We start from the raw sequence: 26,281 nt of genomic DNA on the forward strand, positions 1-26,281 counted from the left end.
CACATGCCCCATTCCGCCCGCCCCACCTCGGCCAATGGGCAGCCTGCTTTTCTGTGTGGGAGTATTTCACCAGTGTTAATCGATAATGTTAGGTGCAGAGTAGAATAGGGTCACTTCTAGGAGATGCAGCAACAGTTTCTGTGCTATGGTATGGAGACAGCAGGCCAGTCTGGGAGCCTTGGTTTTCTGTGTAAGTCCAGCAGGAAGAAACATATGCTACAGACATCACACCAAAAATATACAGAAAACAAGAAAGACCAGAGAGGTAGGCGCAGAAAGTGTCGGGGGGGAGGGGGGCACTGTCTGTCTGGGAGACAGGTGACCAGAGTTGTCTTCTGTTTTGTTTGGCACCCAGTAACTAAGGGTGTCGACTTCTGAACTGGCAACTCCTTTTTTCCAGCCAAAATGACAACAGATATTTCATTTTTTGTAGCACTGTATACTGTACTGTACAACGGCCCCTCTCTAATCCCGCTCGCACACCCTGACAGGTCACATCCTGTCACATAGCTTTGCCTGAGAAATCTTCAAAAAAAAAAAAAAAAGGAAAAAGAGAATTAACAGGCAACAAGGTCATCGTGCGATGTCTTCAAACCGTCATCATGGCAAAGATATCCCTTCAGCGTTGACCAAGAGTGACTTCCCTTGCTGGGAACACGACAACACTGTGCGGAAACTCGTTTTCGAGGGATGTGACAGCGCAAGAACACGCCGGCTGCTTTGAACTGTCACGGAGACGCGCGGCCGGCCGGGATTCACCAGGAAGGGACAGCCGTCAGCACGCTTAGGTTCTCCCAGAACTTACTACCCCTGACACCTAATGCAGATTCATCTAGAAGGGGCACCAGCGTTCCCTTCAGATAAGATAAATTTGCTATCTCTCTGTTTGCTCTACAACTCATTGACTGGCTGCTGAAGGTCGGAGGTCAGGATATCAGTGCAAGGATCTGAGGCTGCTATTTGAAGATAGTATGTAAGTATCAATCTTTCCACGCTGCAGCATTAATAAAGTCTATTTCAACTGATCCCACCTATTTGTACTCATTCCACAATAATTATCAACTCTACTCTATGTCCAAGGTCAAGTAAAGTCAGCCCAGTACAAGCCAGTCATGCTAGTGTCTGTTGTGGTAGCATTTACCGTCACACAAACCACATGTTTGCGTGGTGCCTCCTGTTGGCCACAAACAGCGATTACACTAAATATTACATAAATGCATTTCTTACTTATGAGACCCTGAACCAGCATGCACTGTCAAGCGGCCCGCTAGCAACGATCTTCTGACTCTACTCACTAGCTACCGGTAACGTTACATGCGACCATAAAGTGATCACATCCCAGCGACGGCAAGAAGGGAAAGCAAATCCAACACAGCAAGTGACTAACAGGACGTCGGCCGAAGCTGAACAGTTTCTTTGCCACAAACAACGAAACGCACGATGAAACAACCAGCGCGCCTCAGAGTTGTCAGAAAGCACAGCCTTGTGCTTCACATGGCACAGAAGGGGCAGGTCGTCTCTGGGCTCCAGCATAAGGAGCCATCCCGTAACGTAATGTAACGTAACGTGACGTTCATCCCCCGCTGCTCCAGTCCCGTTCCCCAGACAGATGTGACACATTCAAACCAGGAGCACTGAAGCAAGTCATTCCCTAACAGAAGGGTGCAAATAAAAAAGTTTTAGCCGTCTCCCATCTGGGAGATTTCTTTCCCTTCGACTTTTAAACACATTTGTCATCAGCAAACCATTAAGCAAAGCAGAGAGCAGTGGAGCAGGACTTGCCTCATGTTAATATTTAATTCCTGCACTCCGAAGGATCTTCTACTAGGTCCATCAGTGCCTGGAAGGTGTTAACAGTGAGGAGCATTAATTTGCTCAGTGCTCACCTGCCCACCCCCAACACCCCCCGCCCCCCCCCCCCCCGCCCCCCATGGCCTAAGCAGTCGATACCGGCATTACTGAAACACCCCCACTGGATAAATTACCAATTTGTGTTTTTCCTAAACGAGAAGAGCAGGCCATTCAACAAAGCAACACAGCCGTTAAATGAATATGGTCGCAACAATGCCGCCTTTATCGCCACGGAGATGGAATCCTGTAGTGTCACTCATTTCCGAACAAAGACCTCTTGAAAAAGACACAAAAAGACAAATTCGTAATGAATTGTATTCCACCGCCGTTACTATACTATAAGGAGTATTTAAGTCTGTGCTCCCCTTTGGTCATTTCTAATGCAGTCTGTATTACTCTGGTCAGCTTCCTGATGCAGGCAGTCCCCATGTTACGAACGTGATCTGTTTTTCAGTCAAATTTGTACGCGAATTGGAAAAATAATACAGTACATAATAATATTATAGAGTAATAATACTAGTAGCTACATACGGTACTGTACTGTATCCTGAGTTAACGAACCGCTGAAGCCATGCAGTGTTTTTACAAGTGTCACAAAATATTGCGTGCATTCGTTATTACGAACCATCGTATTTAACCCAGATTTTTTTATGGCAGTCTGTTCGTGAGTATGAGTTTGTAGGTTGGACCTGGGAACTGCCCGTATTATCAGGCAGAGCCGCTCAGTAGGTGGCGCTGTAGCCTCATTCCTTTGGTTTTTGGGGGGGTATAAATGGCATCGGCTCTGCCGGGGCAGCGTTTGTGTGCTTAGCCACCTCTAACGCTCTCATCTCCACCTGAAATCCCACAGCACGTGGCTCCGGTGAGCGTGTGCATTGCGATAGACAGGCATCCTGTGCAGGGTGTCTGCTGAAAGTCACATGTCCTTTGGGCCCTTGAGCAAGGCCCTTAAGTCCCCGGAAAGCTCCATAGGTGCTGGGTAGATGGCCTGACCCAATGCTCAGACTCCAAACTTCACCCTCACATGTATGTGTGTGTGTCAAAGCAGTGCATGATGGGATATGGAAAAAGAAACTTTCAAATACACATGCGCAAATACCGGATGAAGTACCGTTTCGTTTTCATTCACCCTGCGCAGGCTACACAGTAAAGGAAGATGGATGCATCATTATTATCATTATCATTAATAACATAGCATATCAAGAGGATTTAGTATCTATACCTTTAAGGGAAAAAAACAGTGAACCCCCCCAAAACAAAAACGAGCGGGAGTGCAAGTGGGGAAGTGGCGCATGTGGCGCACAAACACAAATGATTTAATGAGGCAAAAACGCCGAGTACCGTGGCTAATATAATAGCTCATAATAGGTAACTGGTTATGTAACAAACCACTTACGCACTTGCAGACTAGTCACGTAAAGACATTTAATTTGGCTTTTAGCACTTGGCATCATTACAGGGCAAGTACCTCCCATTGGGAAATTTAATCTTTTAATGCTCTAAAAGTCCATAAAAATTGCATCTTATATGTATGTGTCTCTTTTTTAATACACAAGCAGGCTCATCGCTGCAGATAGTAAAGTTGTTTATTTTCCAACAGTAACATTTCAAAAAACATTTTAACAAATAAAAATGGTGATTAGTGGAAGAGAATGAGAATAAACACGGAACCGGTTCTCCCCTTCAACGCACAGTTGCCGTACGCCGTGCGCGCGTGACGATGTTCTCTTCCAAAGGGTCTGTGCGGCCCGGACACAAAGCCCGGCGCTGCCTATACGGAAATGGCATGTTAGAGCAAGAGCTCCACCCAGTGGAAGAGGTAGGTGTTTGCAGCCAAACTGTCAACACAAGCTTACAGGTGGGAAAAAAAAAAGAAAAGAAAAAAACTGTCTTTAGAAAAACTTTATAAATGATCATTATAAAAGTACGGCGTTTAGAAAAATGCTTCTCAGAAAACACAATAAAATTCTGATCCACAGCACAGCTGTAATAATATAATATAAAAAAAAAAATATTAAAACTAGACTAACAAATTGATCAATTAAACTTTTACTTCTTAAATATTTCATTCCCTTCCGGTGTAATCACCATCCATCCATCCATCCATCCATCCATGCTTGTTATATGCAGGGTCGCGGGGGGTCCGGAGCCTATCCTGGGGGCTACAGGTGCGAGGAAGGAAGCAACCCAGGATGGGGCGCCAACCCATCGCAGTGTTGTAATAATACAGTTCTTCATTTAAGAGAGACATTTCAGGAAAAATAAGCACAAACATTTCTGGGGGCTTCGCATGTCTTTAGAGTGGAAACAAAATGTACGTTCTCCCAAAACCGTGACCATAAATGTAAAAACTCCAGCTGCACATGTACATCACAACACACCCAAGCAAGGACTCGCGATAATGAAACGAGCCAATGAAAATGGAGCGAAGGCAAGCGCACATGCATCTTTGTTCCAGATGGGGGCAGCAGATCCAGCTTTTATTTAACTTTTCCTGTCTATTTTTCTGCTTTTCATTGTTTCTCCTGAGCCGTTTGTCCTGGTCTCTAACAGACAAGGTGCCGTCCATTAAAAACACGTGTACGTTGCTCTGTGGTGAAACAAATCGAACCCATCAGGTCACTCCTTCCGGAGAAATTGCAAAACAGTGACAGAGCAGAAATAACGGTAGCTCAGTAAAAAGTCATACTCATTGCACAAAGCACACATAAAAAGTACAAAAAGACACATTTGATAATTACAAACCCATTAAATTAAGCCACACATTTAAAAGTAAAAACTGAATAGCTTTAACATGTAGCTAAATTAAATTCTAGATGATTCTTTTTGACCCCATTCAGGATGTTTCCCTGCCCTGCGCCCTGTGTTGCTTGAGACAGGCTCCGCCCCATGCCCACGGCCCCTCCTCTGCAACCCTCTACTGAGTAGGAAATGGATAGATGCAATCGATGCAATTACATTTTCATGTATAATTAGTATGATTCCTCATGCTTCTCTTTATTGAGGTCCACTATACCTCATCATAGATGGACATCAAACACTTCATTTTCCAGTGATTCCAGATCCTCTTCTTTGATTACTAAAGGAGGACAAGCAGACAATCAGACCATGGCTCACCAAGGACGCACCCTGAGGCACCAGCTGCATTATGGGTTAGTAAAGAATTTTGCAAAAAGCCAAGAGGCCGTGGGGTGATTCAATATGCAGGAACTGTTTGTATACAACAGCAGACATATACAAATAACGGAAAAGGTAAATCAGGCCACGTACTGTAAACACACCGAACTGCTCAATTTATCGAACACTTTAACAAAATTTATCATTTAAAAATGTCAGACCTGAGCCAAGATGGCCGCCCGCGTACCTTTCTTCTGCAGGCCGGATGGCTGCGCCTGATTGGCCGGCGGGGGGAAGCTGTAGGAGCGCGAGTAGGGGAAGAGGGGCCGATCCTGACTGATGCTCTTGGTCCGCTTACGGCACTCCACAGAAAGGTGGCTTCGGCAGCCCTTGTGACAGCTCACGCCGCAGGCTGTAAGCGTGTGCGTGAGACATGGAGAGGCAGAAAGCCGAGGGGGGGGGGAAAAAAACAACACAAAAGAATGCATTTTACACTTTCCTTCCTCTCCATCTTAGAGTGACTCAGGGCAAAGGCTTCTAACCGAAGGTCCTCTCGGAAGGGCAGCCTCATTTCCGAGAAATCGTACGACAAACCGGGTTCAAATACAATGTCTGCAAAAAATTAACACGGCGGCGTCGGACACTGACAGACATTCAGGCACGTCGCACGCAGACCTTCACGCCGAGATCGATGGAGGCGAACTTCTCCTCAGCCAGTTTTCCCGATCGCCCTTCAGCCGACTCCGCGTTCAGACACATTCGGCAATTACGCGCCGTGACACACAATTAGTTTCAATTATCCTCGACCCACCTCCCCCCCCCCCCAACAGTAATGGTAATTAATGACTCGCTTCAGAATTCCATCCCCGGTGATGACAGAGACTTAATTATTGTGCAGAAGGAACCGATCACCCAATAAACACATAAGAATGATACACAATTTATCAGTGGTTTATCAGTGTGGATGCGGAAGTTCAGCCGGGGGATGGAGAGTATTTGAAACCATTCTGTCATCCATATCCTCTGTATCCGTACTTACATTTATACGGCCGTTCCTTGTATCTACTTGTTCTAATTTGCACGCTATTGATTATTAATTCAATTCAGTTCAATTTCCTTTTATATAGCGACTTTCACAACGGAGTCACCCCAAGGTGCTCTGCATGACACAGTGTGTGGCGATCCGTCATTACGCCATTGGTAGAGAATGGGGGAAAGAGGAAGAAGGAAAGCCAGACGACAACGGGGGCGAGGAACCAAAACCTCTCCAGTGGAGAGAAAAAAAATAAACCTCTGGGGGTCCAACGTCAGGTGGCTGCCCCCCCCCCCCCCAGGTATGCTGACATTGTAGAATAGGGGGGGCCTGCTTTAATGAGAGCAAGGTGCATTACAGTGCTGTGTGTCACCACTGTCTGCATGCCTCCTATTTGCACTATTGTTTATATTTGCACTACGGGCAATCCCTGGGATAAGTACATCCGACTTACGGGCAACTCGTACCCACGGGCAACTCGTACCCACGGGCAACTCGTACCCACGGGCAACTCGTACCCACGGATGGACTGTCATTCAGCCCGTTATAATAAACACGATAAATACAATGATTTGTAATAACGAACACACCTGCTACTACTTTATGACACTCGTGAAAACATCGTTTGCTTGAGGTTCAGCTCCGTATGTGGTTACTTTTACTACTGTAATATTATTATTATTAATTATTATTATTATCATTATTATTAATATGTTCTGTATTATTTTTCTGACTTACCTACAATTTCAATTTAAAGACTCGTTTGTAACCGGGGAACTGCCTGTACGTCGTTGTCGCGGTTATGGACACTGACCTGCACGTACCGATCTGATCTGATATACCCAGAAATACCAGCATGAACGTCAAGCCTGCTCAAAGCGACTGGGCCCGTCTTACCTTTACACTTGTATCCTTGCTTGTAAAAGCCCCATATCTGAAAAGAAAACGACAATAATGCCCTTTCATAATAGTCTCGGCGGAGCATTTCGCATTTAAATTTCAACAGACCTTCACTTGGTCAAACATAACATGTTTCCATTACTCATGCCCAAAGGCGCTGTGACACGAGGCACATCTGTAAGTAAAAAGATAAAACGTGTTTTTGGAAGGGGATTAGAGAGGAGACGCTAGAAGGTCACTGCAGAGCAACGAATGATAAGGGGATGAGCAAATGTAAGTGGAAGTATTTCTTGGTTTTTCTCCATACGTACATTTTAATTATAATGCGCCTTTCAAGAAATAGCTACAATTATTCTGTCACCGGCGACGGCAATTTCGTCTAACGTTTACCCTAAGCATTTTATACGCCCAGCAGTAAATACAAGTGGTATGAATGTTGGTGGGGGGTGGACCTGCTTATAAAAACAGGCCCCTCCTAGTCGTACTGAAATGTTATGATTCAGGAGAGAAGCGACCGGGGAACAAACTGTTCCACCTGATTCAGCAAAACCGCATCACACGACGAGACAAGGGAGGAGTATATTTTTTTGTTTATGCTATGCTGGTCAAGCTGAAAAAAGGGGAACAGTAGATATTGTGTTTGGCCCCAGGCCAACAGGAAGCCAGAGACAGGAAATATTTTAACTGTTTTTCTGTTATTTTTTTTCTCTTCCTTCATACTTAATCAAAACACCATTGCACAATACATCTACAAGCCCTTTCATCAGTAAGCTGACATTAAATATATATGCAGTACAGAGCAGATGTCTTAGTCCATCAAAGAAAATGTTTAAAGCAATTAATCTGCATAGAAAATGTATATTTCCTCAGAAAAAAAAGGCATTTTAACATTGTGATATTCGCAAAACAAAGAGTAACACAATAAAAAAATAACAAGAATTTCTTCTGTTCTCAAAAAAAGTTACTGATATGTTGTTGGATGGCTAGATGAACACTGCCTCAGTTCCCAAACCTCTCCTCAGGGGCACCTCAGCCATTCCATGTGTTTGTTACCAACCACTACCAGCTGACTTCATTAATTAATGTAACTAGTTAAGTAACTCAATGAGGTATTCATTAGGCTAACATGACTTGTTAGCGGATGAGTCAGCAGACACATAGGTATATTGGAGGGTTAGGAGATGTAAAGGTTTGAAGAGCTTTCGAAATGGCTAATGTAATACACTTTGACAGACATAAAATCATAGGCTTACATAAACATAAAGAATTGCCTTTGGCAGCCTGAGACTTTTGTGCAGTACTGCATATTTTTTATATGACAAATGGCAACAAAAAAAAAATCTAACAACCCTTGGTAACTCCTAACATTTATAAGTGTGAAGGCAACTAGGCACTTTCCAGGAGGTGAGAGACCTCAGAAGGAGGGGACAGTGTAATGAGGGCTATTCCTCGAGACCGTAAGGCGGGGCTGGGCGATACCACACCGTGATGCAATCTGGCGCATGCACAATAATCATCAGGGGCCAGTTCCACAAAGCAGGGTTTCTTGCTTAGCTGGATAACTTGTTGGATTTAAGGTAGTCTGGGGTAAATATAAGTGAACAAAGATAAAGTCCATTTAGCCCAGACTACCTTAAATCTGACAACTTATCCGGCTAACCAAGAAATCCTGCTTTCTGAAACAGGTCCCAGGGCTTTGGATGATGGGTGCAAACATTCGTCCGGACGTCAGCTTTTTGTTACGACACAGACGTATATACTTACTACTGCAATTAGGTAAGCAGATTAGTAGTACACCTAAAAATTGAGAGGAGTATTGTGACGCCAAAGAGTTAGTAATCTGTATAATTTCGCTGTACATTTATGTTCATTAAATTTAATTAGCGGAGCGCCACATGCTACTGTTTTGGTAAATCATGGAAGCGATAAGCACTGAAGTGGTGGTGAAGAAAGGGACAGATCAGCAGGCACAAAATAAAAAATGAAAGAGAGATATTGAGGATATTGAGGAGATATTGAGGATAAACAAGGCAAAAAGATATCAGTGGTGTTATGGTACTTTTTGCAGTTTAAAGTCAGACACGTTAATTAAACATAAGGATATGCCAAACTTATACAGATTACTAACTTCCGGGCATCACGATATGCTTCTCATTAATATGTTAAGTGCACTGCTAATCTGCTTACCACATTGTGGGCGTAAGTAAGCGTCCATATAGTACCGAATAGCCAGCATCCGGTCAAATGATCTGAAGCCCTGCTGATTATTGCGAATGCACTGCATAATTGGGATGCGATATCGTGCAGCACTGCAGCAAGGCTTCAGACGCTCTGACCAACACTGTCGGTACTCACCAGTCCTGCACAGTGAATGCAGAAGGTGGGCTTGACGTAGTTGGACTCCACAAACGTGTGGATGAAACCCATCTTGCAGTTGAGCAGGGAACTCGCTTTGGTGAAGTAATCGATCATCTCCTCCCTGCTGATTTGCCCGTCCCTATGGAGACGACATTCAGTGACTGCTTATCATGGCCTGCCCTACACTGCCACCCTCATTTATATATCTATCAAGATCTCATTTTTAAACTAATGACAAGTTCTTGAAGGCATTTTCAAACCTACTACTCTGTGTGTGTACGGATGAGACAAAACATGATCACCACCCCAATGTGAAGCAAATAGTGTTGAAACCACAAGCCTTGCCATTCTGGAGATTTCTTTGGAGATGTCGGCTATGAATACTGAATATGAGCTTACCATCTAATATCTCCTAGATCTTGACAGACACCATTTTTCAGGGATAGTCAACAATACTTGCTTCATGTGGGAGTGTCATGTGGTGCATGCATGTGTCATGTGGTGCATGCTTGTGTCATGTGGTGCATGCATGTGTGTCAATGCAAATCAGACAGAGCTACAGGAGGCAGCTGGAGATAGCAAGGTCGATGTGAGGAGGAAAAGGACTCACTCGTCTTTGTCTAATTCCGTGAATTTGCTGAGGTAGGGGAAATTGCTCCTTATGATCTCAAATTCTTGCTGGGAGATCTTTCCATCTCCGTCCGTGTCGAAGTTTTTGAAGACTGACTGGAAAACACAGACAGTTCGTCAACTGAAGCCCATGGCTCCCATAACTGGAGGGAGTCTAGATATGCGGCAGGCAGCAAACGCTCGCAGTGGAGAATAACGAAGATGGCCGACTTAGCCGTGAGAAAGGAGATTTTAAAAATCGGAAAAATCATGTTCTGAAAAAAAACACACGTTTAACAAGCTGGGGAGTCCACTGGGACACATAAGATTCACTGCTTCTGGGTATTTCTGCACAAACAGCAGACTCTCTTCAACAAAGGCTTAGGCATCAGAATCTATTGAGCAGCCTTTAAAAAAGTAACAGACTGGTAAAAAAAAGACCAGGTTAAAAAAAGCTGGTGGGCGCATCATCCTCATAGCTTAGTGGTTGTAAGTAAATGACAATAACTAGCTAAACTAAACTATGAATACATTAGTGATAAATCAGAGGAACCGACAAGTGTGAATTAAAGATATTTTTAATCTTTTCGTGTATCATACATTTTTGTTGTATATTTCGATAAATCTAAATACAAAACATATACGTTAAGACAGTTAATGTTAGAAGTTACAGTGACCCGTTTTTTTAATTTTCTATTTTATTTTAATCGACATTTAATTGGTCTGCACCTGGCTTCCCCAAATATCTGTCCCGACTCTAAGCCGTAAGGAGCAAACCCTTCTCAGACACATTCACATTCACGTCCCTCAAAGTGGGCAAACGTAACCATGGCGACGTTACCTCCACCATCTTCTCAATATGCTTGCTGATGATGGCCGGGTCGGCCTTGGGCTTCACAGAAGATGCCCATTCTTCAATCACCGAGGGCTGTGTCTCGGGCCCGGAGGCAGGGCTTGGGACCTGGCCAATCAGTGAACACTATCAGGTCAGCGCGGAAGACAAGAGCTCTGTTTTCAGTGACTCATTACCTACTGATCAGCTCTGGAATCGCTCCACCTCTGCTTATCTCACGCGACCGGTAATTAGCGCTGAAAAAAGGCCAAAGAAATGCACAGAAACGTAGAAGATAAAGCATGGCGGTGCTGGGGAACTTCCTGCATCGGGGCCAGTAGGATGAACCATATGACTCACAGAAGGGGAAGAGCAGAATGGGGACTTTAGATTTAACCCAGTGTTTCCCAGTCTGGTTCTTGGGGACCCAGAGACAGTCCACCTGGAGCTGGGAGGGAGCAAAAACATGGATTGTCTGTGGGTCCCTGAGGACCGGATTGGGGAACAATGGGTTAACCAATCGGTGGAGAGGAAACAAAAAAAGGTATTTGATAAAAGCCCCCCCCCCCCCCCCACGACCATATAAACATCAGCGCAGAACGTTTCAGGTTGGTGGAAGACCTTCCTCCTGTGTGTGAACTAGGCCAGAGACAGCACTTGAAACTCCAGTCAATTCAGCGTCATGCATATGCATCACCTACTGACTTTTAATCACAGATGCCAACCAGCAGGTTACAGCTGGGGGGGGGGTCATTTTCTGTGCTCTCTGGTGGACATGATGAAAGCCAAGTTACTCGAGCATGGAAATCTGTTCTTTTATCAGAGTTCCCGTTACAATGGGGATCGGAGCTCAATTCAATTCAATTCATTTATATATAGCGCCTTTAGCAATCCCAAAGGAACTTTTCAAGAGTGAGTGGCAATCCATTATTACATCACTTATACAGAATGGTGCATGAAAAAAGGAAGAGCGAAATACGGAACGAACGCCAGAAGATAACAGAGGAGAGGAACCAGAAACTCACAAGAGGGGAGGAAAAAAAACCTCCAGGGGTCCAAGGTCAACTGGCTGACGAGCTCCTCCCCAGAGGAAGAAGGAAAATGAGGCTCCTTTAATAAAAACCAGGCTGACTGTACAGACAGCAGTGCGTACTCACGAGGGCCTTGCTGTTACGGGGCTCCCTCTGCAAGGACAACTGGTAGATCTCCTCTTCGGTGTGGTACTGATCCAGTGACACCTGGGGAGGTGAACGTGCGGCAGATGTAAGGATCCCCCCCCTCATCTACAGCTCAGTGCCCACTCCGCCCCCCCATCTGTCCCACCACATGCGTACAGACCGTAAGGAGGTTCACGAGGTCCGGGTTGGCGTCGATGCTGGGAGGCGTGCTCTGGATCAGCGCCAGCTCCTGCAGGATGACGTAAAGCTGTCGGGTCTTGACGAGGTTGACTTGCATCTTGGCCTTGTCGGCCCAGTCGGGCAAAGCCACATGGACGGCTATGAGGTCCTTCAGGTGCACGCCCAAGATGGGGAAGCGGAAGCCCGTGCATTCTGAGAACCTACGCCGGTACTGGCTGTAGTTCCCACAGGACGTCACCAGCTCTGTGAGGTTCTGAAAGGTCTGCAAGAGATTGGGGCCACGAGTCAGGATTCTCGGTCACCATAGCGATGAGTAAGGCTGGGGTTAGGATTGCACACTGCCATAACAATGAGTAAGGTTAGGGTTAGAATTCTCAGTCACCATAGTGATGAGTAAGGTTAGGGTTTGGGTTAGGATTCTAGATTGACATAAAGATGAGTAAGGCTGGGGTTAGGATTCCACATTGCCATAACTATGAGTAAGGTTAGGGCTTGGATTGTAGGTCACCATAGCGATGAGTAAGGCTGGGGTTAGGATTGCACATTGCCATAACCATGAGTAAGGCTAGGGCTTGTATTGTAGGTCACCATAGCCATGAGTAAGGCTTGGGTTAGGATTGCACCTCACCATAGCTTTGGTGTTACTCTTCCTACTCTCACGGCCTGTGGAGCAGCTTCTGCTTTATCAGTAAACACTGAAACTTTTACTCAAAATATGCAAAAAAGGGAAGGGGCGCTGTGCCTGTGATCAGGAGGTCACCAGGTCAAATTTGAGTCAGCCGAGTGATTTCACCATTGGGCCCGTGAGCAAAGCCGGTAACCCCCAACTGCTCAGGGACTAAAAAATACATCGGCTAAATAAATGTCACGTGAAAAGTTATGTTTTAACATCTTTGTCCAACCCATTTTAACAGCGAAAGCACACCAACCCACACCGCATTTCAGGCTACATTTAACCCACTGTTCAGTTTGAGCCTCGCAGCTGCAATTTAAACACGCATGAGTGTCTAATTTAGGGCCGGGTAGGCGAGGGGCGTCTTTTGGGTCGGGGGCAGGCGGGCGGACGACCTTGTTGGCCTCACTGCCGACATGCGTCTGCGTGTCTTTGAGCCGCGACACGGAGCAGTTACTGAGGCCTCCCACCACCGCCATCAGCGTGTTGAAGTTCTGCAGCTGCAGCAGTTTCTGCGTGAGAGAGAGAGGGAGAGAGAGAGTGAAGTGAAGAAGTGGCTGAGTCCGAGGTGGAAGAGATGAAGGTAGAGATACGTCAACGAGAAGAAGTAAAAAGCAAAAAAAGTAAAAATAAAAGGAGACTAGGGGAATGTCAAAAGGGTGTGTGAGTAACTGTCAAGAAGAACCAGAGATAAGGAAATGATGGACTGGAGTAAAGGGATTTCAGAATTTATTGGGGAGATCAGCGGGCTGGTGTTCTCACTGGAACTGTAGCTGGGATACAGAATTTACCGACAGCCCCCAGTATCAATCAATCGGCACACTCACCATGATTAGGGTGCTATCGGATCACGAATCAGAACCAACAGCAAGCACCTATGCTGCCTACTGAGCAGCTGTGACAATACCCAGAATGCTCTGCAGAGGAACTGCGTACAGCCGACAAAGGGCCTTGTGCATCTCGGGCTTTCCTCCGTCTTTGTCCTCCATTTCAGCTCCACATGTTGTTTGACTACATCTCTTCTGCCATATCTTTCAGATATACAGTAATTCAGTACTTAGTAATGATGAGTATCACCTCCGAACCGCACAGGGGGGCCTGGGACCGACCCCAGGCAGCGTAGCGCACGGGCATCCAATCATACACTACAGGCATGTTTTTCGACTGGAAGCGCACATGACACAAGGAGAACATGCAAACTCGACAGCCCCGGCTCTGGAGGAGTGAGGAAACGGTGCTGCCATGCCAGCCAATCAGAATAAACACTACAGATTTCTGTTCACTGATTGGACCACTAGGAATGAGTCTGAATAAAGGCCATCAAGCCCAGATCTTACAGGTAGTTTCACAGCTCAGCTTCACACTGTCAACCAGGTAACAGACATGCTGTTATTGAGGCAGCATTCCATAGGGCTGGACCCCCAGCCCCGCCCCTTATCACTGACCTGAGCCACCGTGATGAACTGGGTGATGACCGCAGCCCTCTGCAGAGCTGTGGGCTTACTGAGCACCATGAGCTGGATCCACTGGGAGACGCTGTTGAAGAGGGTGATGAAGCGCTCCAGGATGGGGTTGTCCACGGTGCAGCCGTGCATCACAAAGCTGTGGTAGTCCTGGAACTGGAGGCCCGCCGACCAGGTCAGGGGACACAAGGTCAGGTAACGCAGCCAGCCACACCCACCAATGGCCGGCCCCTCCCACCACAGCCAACCACACCCACCAATGGCCAGCCCCTCCCACCACAGCCAGCCACACCCACCAATGGCCGGCCCCTCCCACCACAGCCAACCACACCCACCAATGGCCAGCCCCTCCCACCACAGCCAACCACACCCACCAATGGCCAGCCCCTCCCACCACAGCCAGCCACACCCACCAATGGCCGGCCCCTCCCACCACAGCCAACCACACCCACCAATGGCCGGCCCCTCCCACCACACAGCCAGCCCCACCCACCAATGGCCAGCCCCTCCCACCACACAGCCAGCCCCACCCACCACAACCAGCCCCACCCACCACACAGTCAGTCCCACCCACCACACAGCCAGTCCCACCCACCACACAGCCAGTCCCACCCACCAGCATCTTGCAGAAGGACTTGTACTCCAGATAGGTCAGATGCTCAGCCAGCTCGTTGGCATCCAGGTGATCGAAAAGCAGAGACATCTTCCTTTTCTTGGAGGTGGGGGCGAGCTTGGTGACCTGCCGCTTCCACTCGTACGACGGCCTGAAGGACACAGTGGTGCCCAACCACATATTTGAACGTGTGTGACAGAGACTGCGTTTGGAGTAACTTTTATATATGTAGGTCTGGGTTTAGTTATGACATATCGCAAATTGAGAAGATCATCAGAAATACCAGTGCAGTCCCAACAGTTACGTTTGTCTTAGGTATCTTTGCTAAATAATCAAAGGTCACAAATCGAAATCCGGCTCCATTCTGAGCCCAGAAGCAGCCTTGGGGGATGTTCCAAAGTCTGCCCTGCATGGCTGTCACACAGCGCATCTACCTTAACCTCAGAAAACACTAGTATGTCGTGGGCCCTTCCAAGGGCAGCCAAGGGAAACCTACACACTCTCGATGTCTATCAGCTGGCTCTGATGCTCGTCCCCCTCCCGGGCGAGCAGATCCTTGAGACCTCTGATCTGCTCAGAAAGTTCTGGATTTAAGCCGAACTCGGCGGGAAACTCCGAGATCCAGTACCTGCAGGGCGGGGCGGCATGCGGAGGGTTAAGTGGGTCCACGGCGTCACACGCAGACGGTGCTGACGACACGCAGGTTACGATACGCCTTTAAGGTTTACACGGCTGTCTGATTATTCAGTTGGTATGTAATAAACATAACAGAGGTGACGGGTGAAACAAATGCATTATCAACACTAGCAAAAATTATTATTATGGTTAAACAAATGTACATTAAGCAGATAAATCTGTAAGATGCCAGGGGCTTTGGGGGGAATTTATTGGATGGTTTGATCTTACTTGACTAGGTGACAAATTTTTGTCCTGTAACTGGCGGAGCAGTTTTTCTCCCTGGACCTGTGACATCATTAAGGAAGGTGGGGGCTCCATATGGGTGGAGTGGGGGGTTGGGGGGGGGGGTTATGAGGAGGCGTAGAGGCGCTCTGAAGGATACTTCTGGAGGAGCTTCTTGGCCAGCTCGGCGGAGGGGAGGTACCAGGGGTGCATGGTGAGGAACATGCGGACGTGGGACTCCTCCCTCGAGGCGCCGTCGTCATCTGAGAGAGGACTTGCATCACTGTCCACCATCACAACCCCGCATCACCACACCCTCCTGTGTCAGCGCATCACCGTCATACATGCGAACTCTCCGCTCCCCCCCCCCTACCACCCCCAGCACAGTGTGGAATGACAGGCCTCATTGTTACAGCCTCCTACTAAACGATCATTCAAGCTTCTCAAACAATGTTAAAACTGCGGCTATGTAAAATATTTCGAAATCCTGCACACGAGCCGCTATGAGCGGAGATGAATAGGTCAGGCTTTATTCTAAGGCAGAATAAGCTGTGAACTCTGTGTTCTTTCAAACCAGCTTGCTTTGCTTGCCCTATCCATTCCACACTTTCAGCTCCTTCTACAGCTCAAAATTTCAAAGCAGCAATTGATGGTGCCTTCTCTCCCTGAAGAACCCTGTCTCTGAGGTAAGCTCTCGGTGAGGTACCCTGTCTCTAAGGGCATACCCTGTTTATCATGTACCCTCCCCCTGATATACCATCTGAGGTACCCTGTCTCTAAGGACATACCCTGTTTGTCATGTACCCTCCCCTGATATACCATCTGAGGTACCCTGTCTCTAAGGGCATACCCTGTTTATCATGTACCCTCCCCTGATGTAGCCTCTGAGGTACCCTGTCTCTAAGGACATACCCTGTTTATCATGTACCCTCCCCTGATGTAGCCTCTGAGGTACCCTGTCTCTAAGGACATACCCTGTTTATCATGTACCCTCCCCCTGATATACCATCTGAGGTACCCTGTCTCTAAGGACATACCCTGTTTATCATGTACCCTCCCTCTGATATACCATCTGAGGTACCCTGCCTAAACGCTGTGTGGCCACTGACCAAAGGCCTGGATACAGGCTTCCAGCAGCTCCTCCACCGTCGCCGACTGCTCCAGCGCCATGGGATCCGGGTCCTTCTCCGCTTGCTGCCCCGACTCCCCGCTCGTCTGGTTCTTCATTCGCCCGCGTTCTCCACCTCGCTCCACTGTTAAGCGCCTAATCCCTTCTGCCGATTAAGAGATCAGAAAAACACATTTACGGTCGAGAGGGGATTTGAAGCCTGTAAGCTTGGAGTGGAATGGTGTTTTGGAGTTTGTGGCACCCTAACCAGCCTCTGGCTTTCAGAGGAACGGCAGCTCCATCTTCTGTGCGACCGTGAGGACACCGTGTGCTGCTACTGGGCCCTCAGAATATTGTGCAACTACAGTCACTTCCACATCACTCCAGTTGCCCTGGGATGCCTGACACAGCTCTGCCCTGAACCGTACTGGGTCAGGCCCTGGGGGGTCACTGCAGCAGGGCCAGTGAACACACACACCTCCCAGCCCATTCCACCCAAATCTTGACGTCTTTGTTTGCCGGCAAAACTCCACTCGTTTGCAGCCGCTAACTCACTCTTGCGTGTTATTTAGTAACAAAACCTCATGTCTGCCACAAGTTGTACCGGATGCCGTTCGCGTAAAAATGATTCTCTTTTGGACAAGGTTACTTCCATAAGCTACAGTAGGGAAACATATACAAACATATGGGGATTTTCTGTTTTCTACATTCTTGCCTCCTTAAATTTTAACAGGAGAACCAGCCAGTTGCAGCTGTCTAAGGCTAAATTTAAGCGTGTATTAATCTGCCCGTAATGATTTTTAAGAAGTTTATTGCCAGCCATAATGAAACGTAGAGCCGATTATAAACATGGTGATGAATTTACACATGGGGTCAACAGCAGGCTCCCTCTGGTAGTGAAGTTTCTGCGAATGTCTCCATTGAGCTTTTCCTCATCACTCACATCTGGTTCCTTATTACTTTAACAGCGAGAACATGTCTAGCTTTAAGAGCCATCACATCTCGTCCTTCCTGTTTTTCGCAGTGTCACGATTGTGGCTCGTGAAATTTCAGAAGAGTTGGAGCCGCAGAAGTTCACGCCAGTTTGGGGGTGTGGGGGGGTGGGGTGGGAACGTGATTACGATCTCTCAACGCAAACCGTTGGACGAGTGGTATCCACCCCACCCAACTCATTTAAGTCATCGTATGAAAACAGCGGCTCGGGATGTTGTGGTTTTGCAGAAGCAAGAGAAGGATCAAGGCAAATCAGCCACTAGGCTTTTAGACAAACTGGAAACTGGAGGATGGTGTCACATGACCCATTAGAGCAGAGTCAACAGGAAGCCGGAAGAATGCCGCCAATGTATTTCACTACCGTTCACAATAATGGGTACAACAACGTACATACTGCGGTTATCTGTTTATTACAGAAATAAGCATTTCCAGACCACTCCTACCCATTTTATACTATCCATGGAAAAAGTAAGAATATCTAGTACTGTGCAAATTTTTTTTAAGCAGTTAAAGGGAATGTTTAAGCCTATTTATTTAGGTAGTAACTGCATATTTGCTCAAAACAAAAAACACAAGTTAACATTAGAACATCAGAGTAACAGAATAAAAGCTAGCAAGAATTTCTTCTGTTAAAATAGTTACTGATGTCTTGCTGGATGGTTACAGGAACTGCTTCACTTCGCAAACCCCCCCCCTCCCCCCCCTCAGGGGCACCCCAGCCATGTTTTTCACTTAATTAATTAAATAGTATAAAAAGTCAATGAGGTTGCGCTTAGCCATACAAGGTGCACTAGTGGTCGAATAGAAAAAAAAATATGTGAGTAAATTGGACGGCTTCTGCAAATATTTGGGTTACTTTAGGAGAGGTTGTGAAAAGGCAAAAGCTCACCCACTGACAGGCATAACAACATGAACATTATTTCAACTTCATTTTCTTTGGCTGCCTAAGACTTTTGCATAGTACTGTACATTATGGCAACAGCAGAAGAACCTCGGGCTTGTAATCCGCACGTAAACGTCAGAGAGCGGCAGCACAGATCCAAGAAACAGAAAGAGATCCATGTGCACGCAGAGCCCAAACCAGCCCCGTACCGGCCAGGAAGCACAGAGTAGCCACCCTGCCCCTCACGGCATGGCGAACCGCCTCCCTGTACTCGTGTGATACTGACTGAATTAACTCATTCTCCGAATTCAGACGAAGCATTTACGTGAAATTATCGAATTTCCAGGCAAAGCCATCACCCGTGCCCGCGAATGTCATTCTGATATCTCACGCAGATTAGACGCCCTGGGAGGGTACAGCAAAGCCCCTTTTTCTCAGCGGCGTTGCATCTCAGCGGCGTTTCAGGGCCTAAAGGCCAGACCTCCCACTCGTTGCCAGAAAACGCAGCGTCGTAAGAAGCGGTGGGCGGAAACAGGGCTGCAGGAATGACCGCGTAAAAATGAGGCGTGAGACGGCGCTTCACGCTGGACACGCGCACAGGACGGCACACGGAGGAGAGCGCCGGTGTGACCGTCGTCATGGTAACCCGACACTAGTGCTGTAACGACACCAAAATTCTGACCTCGATATCGACACCGATACCAAGTTATCAGGATGCCGGTACTGCAACGATACCAATGCAGAAAAAAACAGCCAAGTGTTGTTCATCGTAGATTATACACTTTATGTAATTATGTCTCAATCATATTGCTGAAGTTAAAACACAATAGAAATCAGAAAGGCTTTTAATGATTAAGGAACTTTAAGACATATGTATAGGAATCACAAGATCATAATCACAAGACTGAAACATTAAACAAAACACAAAATACATAAGAGCCGATCGTAACAATCATAATTTCAAATTTTGGCCATCTTACCATCGTGACCATCTAATTGTCAGATCTGGACAATGACTGTATCCATATTTTTTATATATTCAGTGTTGATAACTCTGGTCAGCTGGCTGGCCTGAGATTTTTAATTCGAAACAAGTCTGCACACTCATTTACATGTATAAGTGTGAGTCAGAAAGCGTGAGCGTTGTATGCTTATTGAGCACAGAAGAAATGCAGAAGAAAAGCGTGCATAAAGGTTCCTGCATTATCTCATACCATCTGTCTGCTAGTTTTTTGTAACACTTTACTTGAAGGGGCACAAGTACTTATAATAACTCAGATACTATTTTAGTACCAAATCATAAACATATATAGTTGCTACTTCAGATAAAAGATGCGTCACGATTCATTGATGATGAACAAACAGAGATTTCACTTGTGTTATTCATGACTGGTTCCTTCAGTAGTTCACAAAGGTTTACAGAATTAACAGATATAGTAACAAATACAGTAACTGCTTCAGATAAAAGATACATCACGGTTCATTAATGATGTATTAACATGACATCAGTATGGAACTATGACTTTGCGGTTAATTAATACTTAGGTAATAGTGTAATACTATATTTGTGCCCCGCCAAGTAAAGTGAGGGATTAAGAATCATACAGTAATGGTGAGTAATTGTGACGAGCGTGATTACAGCAGAAATAAATGTCATAGTTTTGCGTGCTTATAACAATTCAATTACTTGAATACATCATATTAGGACCCTAGCAATCTATCTTCCATAGCACTTATCCAGAACACGTTCACGGTAAGCCTGGAACCTTTCCCTATACTGAATACATGGTGTGGAACCCAGGCGGATAGATTTTTAGGAATATACTGCATATTTTATTTATTTAGTCAACATAGTTTTGATCTTTCCAGTAATATTTGCCTTTGTAGTTCTGTGGTTATTGCTGTTTTTGTTATTGATGTCATTGCTGTCACTTTGGCTGCTGCTGTTTTTAAAACTCTGTGATCCTGATGAGGACAAGCGATTAGAAGATGGATGATGGATGGATGAATGGATGGATGAACAGATAACGAGAAAAATATACACCTTCTTTGTCCTGCTTATGACTTTCCTCAATGTTCAAATTTCCTTCAGTCCTCTCAATTGCTGCCACCCCCCCCCCCCCCAGCTATTTGGTACTTTGTGCCCAAGTCAGGAGGCCTTAAGGGGCCTTAAGGAAGCCCCCCCCCTCTCACTGCTGCTTTCTGAAGATTTCCGTTTAACACCTTGGTGGTGGGGAGGATTATAGCGGCTGGGACGTCACATGCTGGTTGTACGTACTAACAGTCACATGGTGTCAGACACCAATTAGAGAAGCAGAAGCAGGAAGCTAGAGGAAAGGGCATCAGACTTAGCAGGGAAAACACCCCTAGAACACCCACGACACAAACGCACCTAGAACACCCACGACACAGATGCACCTAGAACACCCACGACACAAAACGCACCTAGAATATTCAAACACAAACGCACCTAGTACACCCACGACAGACGCACCTAGAACACCCACGACACAGACGCACCTAGAATATTCAAACACATTCATATTCAACACCTAGACACAAATCTGAGTGTTAGTGCCATATCCAGCTTTGGTAAACAGCGACAAACCTTCTGCTGGATGAAAATCCATCACATGGACCTGATTCGTACGTTTTTCTAGCCGAGCGTAAGAGCGTCGTGCCATCAGTTTACATGCAAAAAGCAGCACACAGCGGCGCCCCGAATACTTTCAGCCGGTAGCTGAAAGCGCACAGGTGACGGGGCGACACACCAAATCGCACTGGCATAAAGAACAACGGGCACCCCTGTGCTCGCCTCTCATAATAAACTCAGCAGAGCCGCAGGTGTCTCTTTTGCAGCAAACACCTACTCGCAAACTCCGCTTCTTGCCGATTTCACTTCCCATTTTACTCTGAGTCCTACTTTGTTTTGGGGTCACAGCTGGGTCAGCTCCCTTTAACAGGCAGATTTCCTGGTTTGCCGCATAACAAAAACACGTATGCGTGAGATACTGTATAGTTACCGTCCACCTATTTGCTTATCTGACCATACACCTGTTTTACATGCCGGTTTGCACGGCACAGGGTCAGGCGGGATGCAATGCCTCTCCCTGGAAGCACAGAGCACAAGGCTTGGGAAATCCAAGCACAGTTAATGACGAAGCACAGCATACATGAGGGTGACCCTCACAAAACACAGGAAGAATACCTGTGTTCTACACAAGACAGAACCTGGAATCATAATAACAATAAATAATAATAACCATAAAGGCTCGTCAACATTTACTATTGGGAACTTTCCTCCAGGGGCATATCTAAGGAGTGCCCCCCCCCCCAAGTTGCCACCCCTCAGCAAAAAATAAAATCAAGACATTTAATTCTGGAACCCAGTCTCACATTTGATCACAAGAAAATTCATGGATAATGCTCACGATTGGCAAATTATATCGGGGTGACCCCCCCCCTTGGTCATTAACGAATGCCAAGGGGACCCCCCAGTAGGCAAAAATTACCAAGGGGGCCCCCCACCCCCTCCGGTCAGCAAAAAATAAATAAATACAGGGGGAACCCATTGTACAAGGTCTGCCAACGCCTCTGCCGTCCACCCACATGAACCTGTACCGATTAGCACTTTGCATTGTTTAATTACTTTCATTTATAATGGTCGTGCAAAACAAAACTTCATATTATATTTCAGATATTTATGTATGATAAAACAATAAACAGATTCAGGTTCAACAACACTCACAGTAACTGCTGTTTATTTTATGCAATAATTATTCCAATTGCAGTCAATAATCTTTATTAAATGACATTTATGTGTTGACTAAACAAGCCGTGCAAAAATCCATTATGCTTATAAATGATTCAGTTACTCTAAATTAATAAACTGTCATTTTAAAATGCATTTTAAATATTGGCTGTTTGTTTGTATCATCTGTGTAAAATAAATTTTTAATATGTACACAGCAGCATGCAGTGTTAATCTGACACGGAGTGTTCATTAAACACAATTTCAGACACTTTTAGTTTTAAATTAAGTCTGGTTGTTTGGTTGCTTTGTGGTTAGTGGGGCACGCAAGTTCAAAAGCAGAACCTCCCTTCTCGATACTGAAAACCTGGGAGGGGGGGGGGCAGGGGGTCACACCCAACCCAGATCAGTTTTACACCAGTGCTAAGAGGCCAGATGCACTGGTGCTGAAACCCTGGGGCCCCCCTAATCGTGCAAGACGCACAACACTGTCACGCCTCTGGGGGTCTGCAGCACCCACCCTGCAGGGCGATATACCTCCCCGCAGCAATGGTAAACACTGATTTGCTTATCTTTTATAACAGTTCTGCATTTAATCACTTTCATCCCTTACGCTCTCACTTGTGGAGCTGCTTTGTCATAAATGAACCTAGATTGACTGAGTGCGGCTGCATTCAAAGTGTAAGCATTTTTAAATACAGATCCCAATCACTGCACATGGCCTGGACAAAAAATGACTACTTTGTCACCGAGGCTGTAACCCTCAAGGGTCTGCCAATAATGCCCATAGCTGTAGGTAAATGTACCTTTTAATAAGGTACAGAAATGGACTCAGAGGAACATTTTTGTACCACTGGGGATACTTTAATGTTGTTTGTACCTTGGGGAACAAAACCGTACCAGGGCTGGCCCCTTTGTTTCTGACAGCGTAGATGTATGTTTCCTTCTTAAGATGTCAGCGGCATCGATCTCAGGGTATGCAGGGACTGTACCAAGACACACGGCCACAATCCCATACTGAGCAAGTCAGTGGTGTAACTCAGGGTGTCACTGAGATAGCAAAATACAACGATGCAACAGCATATCTCTCACAAAGCTCCAGAGGAAAAAATATCTGTCATTCTAGTTACTGAATTTCCTGCTGGCTTTCAATAATTACCTATACCATCCTATACCATAATTACCTACCATCACTACTACAAATACTGCCGTTACTACGAGTATTGCTGCTGCTGCTATTACTTCTACTACCAATACTTTTGCTACTGCTGTTCTAACAAAGGCACGAGTAAATGTGCTGCCTCGAACATTCTATCCAATCCTTACCGCTTCCATATTACGGCTCAACAACAAAATTGATACAAAAAAAAGTTACACATCTATGACGTCACTTGCTAAAATATTCCAGCTATTTTATCCGGTAGGTCTATTTGTGCTAAAGATAAATGAAATCTACATTCGTATTGAAATGTTACTTATGTTACTATTTAGACTTTATTCCAAAAGTCCGGGTTCACTACAAAAAGAAATTAATCCTGCATAATGACTGTGGTGATCGCTATATTATTCCCGGAGAACTAAGAATTTCAAATGAAAAGTTTCTAATGGCTTTAAAGCCACAGGTGACCGTGTCAGCTGTTTAAAGGTGGGCCATACACCTTGGTGAATGTCATTAGAGGGGGTGTTGAGGAAATTGCCGCAGATTGTCAGCATTCAGCAGGAGCAAAGCTATCGCTGGAATAAGTCAGTCCTCCGTGCGAAGCGAAGCGCCGCCGTGCCGAAGGGCATCCTGTGGAAACTCTGACACTAAATCAACATCTAAATGAAAACTCTTCCGTGAAAGAGGGAAAAAAATCAAGATGCACGCACCCAGTGTACACTGAGGCCAATTTGTTATTACATTTATTGTAAAATTATAGTATATTAAGTCTGAGCTACGGATTCCTTTACGTGCTCGGGTGTAAAGCAGCCTACTGTAACGGCACGCAGTTACGTGACACTAACTTTTAATAATAATAATGACAACAAACAACAGTCTTACCTTAAAATGTGAAGCAAACCAGTCGAAACTGAGGGTCGAAAACGCGAAAAAATAACGTGATTTAAATCCAAAACAAGACATAAGCGTAATCGCGTAATGAATTTACAAACAGAACTAAAAGCAATTGAATGATCCACGATCCTTTCCTTGAGTCACTTTGCCCGTATCTCAGAGCATCCAGTTACACGCCCGTATTATAAACCTTATGTGGCGATAATCTCCAGCCCAATGCCACAGTTAAAAAGTTGTTTATATTGCAAAAGCGAGGACATAAATCAAATGCCAGTCACTTTTCTATGCTTTTATAGGTTCCAGCCACTTTCGGTTCCTCCAGCACCCTGGTTAGTCATTGGCCGACGACGTGCACCGCCTCGTTACCCGTGTAAAATAACCAGTAATAATACCATCTCTTTAACGATTCGTTAGCTTGAATTTAAAGTTTAAACATATGATTCATAATTGACATAGAATTTTTATAATGCTAGTTATCATAGCTAAAATGTAGGCTGCTCTTTCGATCCTGTTCCAGGAAACGTGAGATGTTCGTTAGATCTGCTGTAGTATGCAAAAACCCAGTCTCCATTCCTTGTTTTGTGTAATTGCTTGAGTGCGAGTCGTTTGAAGTGCGTCCTTTGATAGCAAAACATGCCTCGGTGACACAGCTCGCCGGTAGACAGGCTGGCACAGCAAACTCCGCCAGCGCAAGCCGCGCCTCTCACATATAGGCCTACAAAATGTAAATACGCGTTTTTAACGCGAGGTATCGTTTTTACCGTACTGTATAAGGAGAATGAGGCAAAAAAAACATACTTTCTTGGCCACTTCCTTTGTAAAATAACTAAATTTTAAACAAATAAAAAACAAATAATGATAGCATAACAATTTAAAGCACTGTATTGTGTATTCTACTAATAAAACTTTACATGCACATTAGCTAAACAGGGACTAGAGTCCCAAGTGAGGTGGGGGTTAGAGTCTTCTCTGAGGTAGAGGTTAGAAGTCCCCTGTGGAGTAGAGGCTAGAGTCCCCTGTGAGGCAGGCGGTAAAGTCTCACGTCTTTAGTGATTTTGTATTTTTTGTTTATTTTTTTGTGCTTATTGTAATTTCTTGTGTGCTTATTTTCATTTCTTTCTTATTATTTGAGAATGTCTGTAAAGCACTTTGTAAACCCTGTGGTTAGAACAGTGCAAGAAGACTGATCTGATATACATATAGAGAACTGATCACCGACTTGTATGTATTAACGATAACTCCGTATATAATACTGTACTGCAGTGGACAGTGGACTGCAGTGGGCAGAGCTAACACTGTCACCAAACACCTCCAGGGTTTTGGGTCTGGGAGTTTGCATATTTCTCTTGAATTATGTGGGTTTCCTCCCACAGACCAAAGACACACAGTTAGCAGAGTCTCTAAATTGGTCCTGGACGCATATCTACAAATACAGTGAGAGCACCGGGTGTGTTTAGGGGGTTGGGGTTCGGTGCCGATTTGGTCCCTACACCCTATGATTTATGTGCCCTGCAAAGAACACACTACATCCTACGTGTACCCCAGGTATGTGCCCCCACACCTGAAACATTGACCAATAAGATCAACAGCTGGAAGATGGGTGGTTGTGTAATTCTTTCAGTTAAAAACTAAAAGCCTGTAATTTATGTTTTTTTTTTTAGGGTTACAAATTTAGCCATTTATGAAACTTCGTGTTTTCACAATGCAGCGGTCTAAAGTGTAATTGTTTTGCACCAAAATCGTTGCGTAATTTCCTGGTAGTGAGAAAAAGAAGAAAAAGCAACTT

General features: G+C 45.5%; 1 protein-coding gene across 5 annotated transcripts; it reads right to left on the minus strand.

Annotated features, from left to right (window-relative positions):
* Positions 1-3,419: 3,419 nt before the first annotated feature.
* Positions 3,420-25,163, minus strand: LOC111836739 (RAS guanyl-releasing protein 2-like). Of its 5 annotated transcripts, XM_072706278.1 has the most exons (17): positions 19,017-19,062; positions 16,817-16,981; positions 15,868-15,970; positions 15,714-15,770; positions 15,304-15,435; positions 14,811-14,958; positions 14,177-14,350; positions 13,127-13,243; positions 12,039-12,320; positions 11,858-11,938; positions 10,710-10,829; positions 9,870-9,985; positions 9,257-9,398; positions 6,899-6,935; positions 5,216-5,380; positions 4,868-4,930; positions 3,420-4,441 (listed from the first exon to the last, which is right to left on the minus strand). In XM_072706278.1, the coding sequence occupies exons 1-16, from the start codon at positions 19,045-19,047 to the stop codon at positions 4,872-4,874; spliced, it is 1,929 nt and encodes a 642-aa protein (XP_072562379.1). In that variant the 5' UTR covers positions 19,048-19,062; the 3' UTR covers positions 3,420-4,441; positions 4,868-4,871. The 5 variants fall into 5 exon arrangements, with proteins under 5 accessions (XP_072562379.1, XP_023654033.1, XP_072562380.1 ...); XM_023798265.2 differs by lacking the exon at positions 19,017-19,062 and adding an exon at positions 24,484-25,163 and having other exon boundaries at positions 3,420-4,930; XM_072706279.1 differs by lacking the exon at positions 19,017-19,062 and adding an exon at positions 19,083-20,800 and having other exon boundaries at positions 3,420-4,930.
* Between the last annotated feature and the right edge of the window lie 1,118 nt (positions 25,164-26,281).

The sequence above is a fragment of the Paramormyrops kingsleyae genome, chromosome 24, assembly GCF_048594095.1.
Source record: "Paramormyrops kingsleyae isolate MSU_618 chromosome 24, PKINGS_0.4, whole genome shotgun sequence".
In the NCBI taxonomy this organism is placed as follows: Eukaryota; Metazoa; Chordata; class Actinopteri; order Osteoglossiformes; family Mormyridae; genus Paramormyrops; species Paramormyrops kingsleyae.